This window comes from Trachypithecus francoisi, unplaced genomic scaffold, assembly GCF_009764315.1.
Source record: "Trachypithecus francoisi isolate TF-2019V2 unplaced genomic scaffold, Tfra_2.0 Lachesis_group16, whole genome shotgun sequence".
Lineage (NCBI taxonomy): Eukaryota > Metazoa > Chordata > Mammalia > Primates > Cercopithecidae > Trachypithecus > Trachypithecus francoisi.
The window spans coordinates 9769339-9777765 of NW_022681461.1; the positions used below are offsets into that span (position 1 = coordinate 9769339).

Sequence of the window (8427 nt, forward strand, 5' to 3'; positions counted from 1 at the left end):
TGCAGCAGGCAGGTGGGTGGGTGGTTGGATGAACAGCAGTTGAGAGTTGAACCTGCAGAGTGAAGTCTGTGGAGGGAACAGAGGCGCATGGATGGAGACATGCACACGGCCCACCAGAGACTGGGAACCCCCACACCCACACGGTCCTCTCGTTTATCCAGAAAGGCGAACATCAGGTTTGAGGAGGAATGGAACCTAAAACGAATCTTTTCCCTAAATGTGGAGCTGATGTGAACCAGTTGTCTCTGATCTCCAGTTCCTGTTCCTCACGCAGAGCGCACCTACTGACCTGGCAGCGGCCTGTTGTGGGGCAATTCTTTGCATGCCCAAGCCCAGTTGTGCAGGTCAAGATGACACCCGCTTCTCAGGCCTAAGCTCCCTGCAAATGAAGTAGAACTTAGAACCCCCATACTTCCCAGTGATCCTAGCTGGTGTCACTGGGGTCTCCACTCTTGCCAGTTAACCCAGTTAACTGGCAAGGGACTGTCACACATTAGGGACTGTCATGTCTCCCCAGGGACAATCTCATAAAGGAGGAAGAGACTGTAGGCAGATAAAAGCAGCAGTAGATGAAGCAGATGTGCTCTTGAAGGTGCCTATTCATGAGAACAGACCCAAATAAACTCAGATGGTCTCACTTCCATTGAGGCTACATAGAACACATGACAAAGATGTACATGATTTTCAAGGCCATTTTTCAAGTATTGAATAAATGTTTCACACAGTGATTAAAAAGTGCAATCTCTAATCCTGAGTTTCAGGTGCCCAAAAGATGTCTAACAGTATAAGGAGATCATTTCCTCCAGGGTTCAAAGTACCCTACCTATCAGGTACAGGCCAGACACGAGGCCCCAGTGGTCTGGAGCAGGCAGGAGGTGAAAAACAGGACACACTGTGGAGCAAAGAATACGAACGGGAGGCCGAGGCGGGCGGATCACAAGGTCAGGAGTTCAGGACCAGCCTGGCCAATATGGTGAAACCCAGTCTCTAATAAAGATACAAAAATTAGCTGGGCATGGTGGCACACACCTGCAGTCCCAGCTACTCAGTAGGCTGAGGCAGGAGAATCGCTTGAACCCAGGAGGGGGAGGTTGCAGTGAGACGAGATTGTGCCACTGTATTCCGGCCTGGGTGACAGAGTGAGAGTCCATTTCAAAAAAAAAAAAAGAGTATGTACAGAGGACATGAGTGATATCAGAAGAGGCTGCTGAACACTGGACTCCAGCCTGGCATGGAGTGCCCAGCCCTACTCTCCACCCAAAGGAGCTGGACCTCAGATCACCCCAAACCACTCCTGGCTGATGGTGGAGCACACATGTTCCAAAACTTCGGAGAGTGAGGACTGTATTTGGGGCAGAGAAAGAAAAAATGGATCAGGACAACATATGAAACATCTAAAGAGAATAAGTAAAGGCTTAATTATTGTTTTGAAAATAATGAAGTGTTTGAGGTTTTGTTACAGCAAGCTCCATAAGCTGGTAACTCACAATTATGATCCTAACATAAAAATGTCATTTGGACGTTTAATTATTTGTGTTTTCATTATATTTTTTAGTTTTGTGAATTTAAAAGTTCTATTCTGGGATGACGAAAGTAGAAAACATAGGGTGTGGGAAAATTACGAAAACAGAGGAGATTCTAAAATAATCCTTAGGAAACCACCTAGATTGCTAAGAGAATTTCAGAGTTTCAAAGGCTGTGAAATGGGTGGGCTCAGGCCTGGATCTCCAAGGCATAAGGAGAGCCAGGTTACACCTGTGTTCCAGGAGAAGAGAATGGAAAATGGACCCAGGGCTGTCTCTGACAGGTGAGCAGCTAGAGTGGGAAGGCCCTAGGGATCTGGGGGACCCAGGAGGGTGGAGGGACCCAGGGCTGGGAGCTGAGGGCGGGGCTGTGCTTCAACCTCCTCCTCCCACTGCCCCTCCCCTGCCCTTTGTGAGGAAGAGGCCCCAGCTCTGTGATGCAGGCCTGGGCCCCACTCCCTAGACCCAAAGGGGATGCCCAGCCCTCAGTTGCTTGAAGGCGACATTGCACTTCAGATGGAGACAATGCTCTTTCCTCTGAAGAGCCCTAGTGCCACATGGCTGAGCCCCAGCTCCACTCCCTGGATGATGGATTTCATCCTCACCAGTGTGTGTGGCCTGGTGCTCCTCTACCTATTACACTCCTACCTCCACAGTGACCCACCCTCACCCCCGCCCGGGAGGAAGAGGAGCAGCAGGGAGGTGAGGAGCCCTCAGCCCAGCCCCACAGAGAAAGATTCTCTCTTCTTTTCCGCCCCTCATTTCCACTTTTCCTAAACAACGAGAGACGCTCCCACGATGGGAAATCTCGTCATCCCTCTAGGGCAGGGCAGGGCAGGGCAGGGCAGGCAGGGGTGAGAGTGGGCGGAGGATTCCACCCCCAGCTCCCAGACCATCTGTGGGGTGCGCAGGGGGCGTCAGGGCAAAAACCAACACCAGACTCAGTGGCGAGGACTGGGTCAGGCCCCAGCCTCATCACCCCCTTCCTGGGCCAGGTGCCTGGGGGCCCAGCCTCCTCTGTGTGATCTGGGAGCTGTGCTGAGCCCCCGAGAGCCTCCCACGAGAGCCTGGATTCGCCTGTGGCTGCACCCCGGCCACATGTGCTTTTCCTCCTTCACCACAACCCCATGGTCCCTGGCCTCCTCTCCATTCTCCTCCGAAGCAGAATCCTACCGGCAGCTCAGAGGCGCCTGCAGACCTGAGCCTGGGTGTGCCTTCGGGGAGGAGCAGGGACTGGGGACACCAGGGTGGAGTCACACAGAAAACGCCTCCTTGCATTTTCCTAAGAAGGAAAACGGAAAACATTTCATTCATGGTGAACATGAGTAAAAAGCACACACAGAGCTCCCTGAGCTAGAGGCAGGGAGCCGTGTCCATGAGTACTGCATGTGCAGCTGGTCTGGGGAGAGGAGACTGAGAACTGGTCCCAGCCCCTCATCCTTTCTTGCCTCTCAGCCTCAAAGGGAGAGAAGGGGGAGGTCCAGGAGCAGAAAGAAGATCTCAGCTCTGAAAGGTGAGGCTCTGCTGCTTCCCGGGACTCCCCAGAGGTGACAGCATCGCCTGTCCCTGAGGAAGTCATTTGCAGAGGCCTGAGAGGGAAACTCCTGGGAGGGAAATCAGAACCTGGGGCCTCCTCAGATTCCCTGTGGGAATGAAGCCATGGGCCTGGGACTGGTATTGCCCATAAGGGGGCGGTGTGGGGAAGGGACCAAGGCCTGCCGGGATATGGGGGGAGGTGAGGGAGGCTCCAGGTCCATGTGGACAGCTGTTTACCTCGGCCATGGCTGACTCCTCTTTGAGACCACCCGTTTGCTCTCCCAACAAGATGGTTGTGACACCTATGAAGGGGTGGACGTGGAAGCACTTTTTGCAAATGACAAAGTGCTGCACAGTGGACACCTTCCTGTCATCATCAGGCCCATGTGGCTTTGGCCACAAATGTGTAGGTTTCAGAGTCTAGTTCCCTGTGGTGTCCCCTAAAGAGACATCCACTCAGCCTCTGTGAGGTTCCCAGGCACCGCCCTCTCCACCATAACCCTGTCTCGTGACTTCCAGCTTGCAGAATCCTCCTGAGGGAGCTGGAGGAGACCCGGGACTTGAACTACCTTCTGGAAAGGTGAGGAGCTTCCTCCTTCTCTCCATGTCCTCCTTCCTACCAGGGCCTCTGATGCAACCCTAGGGCCTGCTGGTGATTGGGAGGGAGAGGTCCTGGGAAGGGGAGAGGAGAGGACTGAAGCCCTGGGGCAGGCTTAAGCAGAGCTTTGTGAAGTCAGTAGTGGGGGAGGTGGAGGAGCTGTAGGCCCCAGGTGCCCACCCCTCCTGGCTTCTCGGCCCCACCTGCCCCGGCTGCAGCTTGTGCCTCTTGTCTCCTGCAGCCACATGAGGAAGCTCGCTGGCGAGGGCGGCTCCCATCTGCCCTTAGGTGCAGAACCCCCGGGTGACGTGTGCAAACCAGCGCCTGCTAAGGCCCACCAGCTGCATGGGAAATGCATGCCAGATCCATCTCCTGCCAGCTTGTCCCCAGCAGCTCCCCCAGCTCCTCTGGCCTCCACCCTGTCACCAGGCCCGATGACCTTCTCAGAGCCTTTTGGACCACACTCAACCCTGAGTGCCTCCAAGCCTCCAGAGCCCTTGCTTCCCCTAAAACGCCCTGCATCCCGGCCACATGTGGTTTTTCCTCCTTCACCACAGCCGCATGGTCCCCTGACCTCCTCTCCACCTCCACCCGACTCCAGCCTGGCTGGACTTCAGTGTGACTCCACAACACGCCCCGTCCCCAAGAGCTCCCCTCTACACAACCAGGGGCTGCCTTCTCCAACCAGGGTGATCACTGGCCTTGGGTGCTCCAGCGATCCCATCCAGGAACTCTATTGCTGGAGGGAGGCTGCCACGACCTGGGGCCTCTCCACCTGTTCACATGGCAAATCCCAGCCACAGCATCTTCCCGACCACCCCCTAGAGGCTTCCTTCTGGGGAGACCCCACACCCAGGCACGTGGAGGTAGGTGGCTGCACATTCATCCACCATGATGTGCAGAAGCTGCTGGAGACTCTTATCACCAAGAGAGCACTGATGAAGATGTGGCAGGAGAAAGAAAGGGAACGGGCCGGCCACCCGCAGATGACATCACTGGGGAAGGAGGGGGACATCACGACTCTAAATCCCTTCTGGAACGTGTCAACCCAACCACAGCAGCTGCCCTGTCCTCAGCAAGTCTCTGACGCCACAGCGGTGGGGGACCACTTGCAGCAGAAATGCAGCCAGCTTTTCTGGAACCTCCCATCTTTCAACAGCGAGTCCCTAGTAGCCACAGCCTGGGTTTCTAGCAAGACTGCCTCACAGAATGCGCACTCTGTATCACTGGATAAAGCCTCCACTTCTCTTCCAGGTGAACCTGAGGTTGAGGCATCCTCACAGCATTCCCAGGCACTGCCTGCCTCACAGAATGCACACTGTGTATCACTGGATAAAGCCTCCACTTCTCCTCCAGGTGAACCTGAGGTTGAGGCATCCTCACAGCTTTCCCAGGCACCGCCTTCCTCACAGAATGCGCACTCTGTATCATTGGATAAAGCCTCCACTTCTCCTCCAGGTGAACCTGAGGTTGAGGCATCCTCGCAGCTTTCCCAGGCACCGCCCCAGCCCCACCACATGGCCCAGTCCCAGCCTTTCACTCCAGCCTGGCCCCAGTCCCAGTGCCCGCCTTTGGCTGGGATCCAGACCCAGGCCCACCTCTCACCCCCTGTCCCAAGCCTACCGTGCTCTTCTCCACCCCAGATTAGGGACTGTGGGGCATCTTACCCTACAACCCAGGAGAGGACAGAGTCTGTCATCCCCGCTGGAAAGGAGAATCTTGAATGGACCTTGAAGAAGCAACCAAAGTGGAAGAGGGTTTTGCCCTCTCTCCCCAAAAAGTCTCCGGCTGGCCTGAACCAGCCCACTGCCCACCTTCCCCAGGAGAGGCCAACCTCCTGGAGCCCCAAGTCAGGCCCTATCCTTCCCGGGGTTACCACCAGCCCTGAGCTCCCAGAGCACCGGTGGCAAGGAAGGAGTGCCATCCACCAGGAGCAGTCCTGCGGCCCTCCCAGCAGATTCCAGGCATCTGGGGACCTGCTGCAGCCCCAGGGGGAATTCCCAGGGAGGCCCCAGAGTCAGGCAGAAGAGACACAGCAGGCCCTCTCGCCCTCCCAGCCTTCTGAATTTGCAGGGAAGGGCAGGAAGGATGTGCAGAAGACCGGGTTCCAGAGCTCCAGAAGGTTCTCTGGGAAGGGGTGCTTACGGTCCAAACTAGGGCCAGACCCAAGCCGGGATCGAGGCCCAGGAAGGACCTCAGTGAAGTTTCTGGAGGAAGACAAGGAGGAGGCAGAAGGTGACATATGGAGGCCCTGGAAATACCAATCAGTAAGTTCCACACCCGGGGACGCAGAGAAGAAGCATCTGGAAAACAAGCTGCAAATCCATCTGGCCAGGAAGGTGGGGGAGATCAAAGAGGGCTGGATCCCCGTGCCTGTGCGTCGCTCCTGGCTCATGGTCAAATGTGCTGTTCCCCAGTCTGACACCCACAGGAAACCCGGGAAGCTGGCATCCTGGAGGGGTGGGAAAGCCCACGTGAACACCTCCCAGGAGCTTTCCTTCCTCCAGCCCTGCACCCAGCAGATGCTGGAAGTGCATCTTTTAAAGTTCCGTGTGAGACACAGGTGGGGTCCAGACCTCCAATCCCTGGAGCCCATAAATGTCCGGTCAGGTGAGGCTCGGGCCCCGCCCTTCCCACAATCCACCTTTCCCCCCTGGGCCTCCTGGGAATCTCGGAATGAATCTGCAGCCAAGGTTCCCATTTTCCCGGGAAAACGTCCTCAGAATGGTCCAGGAGACAACAGAACAACAAGCAAGTCAGTGCTGGCCGTGAGTGGTGCTCTCGCTCCCGCACCACCTGAGCAGGAGGAAGCCCAGAGGCTCCTGAGAGGGTCCCAGTCAGCTGACACCCGTGGGCGACCAGAGGCCTTTCCACCTCGACATGAGCACAGGGGGTCTTCTCAGCCCCCCACATGCAGCCTTGTGGGCAGAACCTGGCAGAGCAGGACTGTCCTGGCATCCGGGAAACCCAAACCCAGACTAGCGGGGAGTATGGGTTCAGAAATGGCTGGGAACGAGGCAAGGTTTCAGAGCCAGAGCATGTCCCCAGGAAACGTGTGTACTAGCAGAGCCCTGCAAGAGCTCAGCATAGGGTCCCAGTGGGCAAGGGCCAAAGACGCCCTGGAGGCACTGAAGGTGGGGGAGGAGAAGCCCCCCACTAGGGACGTCACCGTGGGAGCCACTGTGAGGGCAAGTTCAGGAAGCGTTCAGGTGGATCTGAGGAGCACGGGGGCTCTGGGGACCACTGATAACCCCTCAGGGTCTACAATCTGTGTTGCTCAGGATCCAGAGCAGCTGCGCCTGAAATCGCAGGTGATCAGTGAGATTGCGCTCCTAGCGCAGGTGGATTCAGAGGAGCAGCCGCCAGGCCGCGCCTCAGGCGTCCTCCTCCAGGATGGCGCCATAGATCTGTGCCTTCCAGGCCGCCATGTGGACATGCTCCCTGCCGCAGACAGGCTGCCCGCTCAGGCCCCTCTGTCCACCTCCCAGAGTGTGTCCAGTAAGAACACGACGGCTTCGCAGGGGCCATGGGCCCTCCCATGGAAGGGAGGGGACAGCCCACGGCAGCGGGAGCCTGGGAGCCGGAAAGCAAAGGCCCCACAGAAGAGTCAGAAGACGCTGGGCTCTGCGGACAAGGGCGAGGCCCGCAGGAGACCCAGACCAGGGGAGCAGGGACATGGCTCCAAGGGACCAAGGACCTCTGAAGCCAGTGGGAGGAGCCACTCTGCTCATGCCAGGGAAGTAGGAGACAAACAAGAAAGGAAATACAACCAGCGTCAGCCGGAGAAGGGAGAGACGCCACCAGAAAGCCACTTCCGGAGAAAGATCGGTCACCATCCACAGGGTCTACACCCCAGGAAAACAGGCGCAGGGTGGGAAGACGTCCTGGAGAAAGGCAAGCCTGGGGCAGATGCTGTCCAGAGCTGGGGGTCTGGCCCAGCAAGGCTGTTTACGGACTGCATGGTTGATGAAGCCTGGACCATCAGCAGAGGTGTGAGGCAAATCCTGGTGGACAAACTGGGGCTTCGGTGGGGACGTGGTCCCTCAGAGGTCAGTCGCCACAAAGGTGACCTCCACGCTCAGGAGAATGTGCCTTCCTGTGGCCACAGGGGTCACTGCCACCAAGAACATAGCAGAGAGATCAGAGCTCTGGCCTGCAGCCCCAAAGCCACCCCCAGGGGCCACCACTGTCCTGTCAAAAACAGCAACATCAGAGACAGAGACAGCAGATGGGCCCCACCTCCCCGGGAGTCTGTGTCCCCAGCTGGCCCCCACCACCACAGGCCACGAGTGGCAAAAACCTCGAGTGGCCCCATCCGCAGCCCGCAGGAACTGAGGTCTACACGAGATGTCTTGCCTCCTGAACCAGAGAAGGCTTCTTGCACGTCTCCTGGGGGAGACGGGGTTCTACTCAAATAAAACTGACACCTACATGTTAAGCCTGTCCTGCCTGGGTGATCACAGCCGCCATGTGTTCCCGACTTTCACAGAGAAGTTCCCAATACACTTGGTTTCCCTGCAGAGGTGGTGGCTTCTGTCTGTGCCATGCTAGGGCACAGGAACGGGCTCCGTGTCCACTCCTCCTGAGTGCGGCTTCTAGAATGGCTGGGCCTGGAGGAGGCTGGCAGGGACGTGGAGGACCCCCTCTTCTCCCTGTCCAGGGAGAAACCGGGTCTAGTTTCCAAGCTGGATCATGATCCAGAGTCTTCAGGACGTGTAAGGACAGCAAACCCTATGGAGACCCCACCGGGCTCTGGCTCACTGCATCCCC

General features: G+C 57.1%; 1 protein-coding gene and 1 long non-coding RNA gene across 3 annotated transcripts; one reads left to right on the forward strand and one right to left on the reverse strand.

Annotated features, from left to right (window-relative positions):
* Positions 1-1938: 1938 nt before the first annotated feature.
* On the forward strand, positions 1939-8088 carry LOC117098388 (spermatogenesis-associated protein 31E1-like). 2 transcript variants are annotated; one of them, XM_033236889.1, is made up of 5 exons: positions 1939-2225; positions 2979-3036; positions 3579-3639; positions 3899-4911; positions 5014-8088. In XM_033236889.1, the coding sequence occupies exons 1-5, from the start codon at positions 1998-2000 to the stop codon at positions 8073-8075; spliced, it is 4422 nt and encodes a 1473-aa protein (XP_033092780.1). In that variant the 5' UTR covers positions 1939-1997; the 3' UTR covers positions 8076-8088. The 2 variants fall into 2 exon arrangements, with proteins under 2 accessions (XP_033092780.1, XP_033092778.1); XM_033236887.1 differs by having other exon boundaries at positions 3899-8088.
* LOC117098389 lies at positions 2955-3948 on the reverse strand. Its single transcript, XR_004443392.1, has 3 exons — positions 3861-3948; positions 3629-3731; positions 2955-3361 (listed from the first exon to the last, which is right to left on the reverse strand). It is a non-coding gene; the product is annotated as an uncharacterized LOC117098389 (long non-coding RNA).
* Positions 8089-8427: the final 339 nt, after the last annotated feature.

Coding starts and splice junctions, on each gene's coding strand:
- LOC117098388 (XM_033236887.1), top strand. CDS start 1,998: ATGCCCAGCCCTCAGTTGCTTGAAGGCGACATTGCACTTCAGATGGAG. Junction 2,226..2,978: donor GGAAGAGGAGCAGCAGGGAG/GTGAGGAGCCCT, acceptor CTTGCCTCTCAG/CCTCAAAGGGAGAGAAGGGG. Junction 3,037..3,578: donor GAAGATCTCAGCTCTGAAAG/GTGAGGCTCTGC, acceptor CGTGACTTCCAG/CTTGCAGAATCCTCCTGAGG.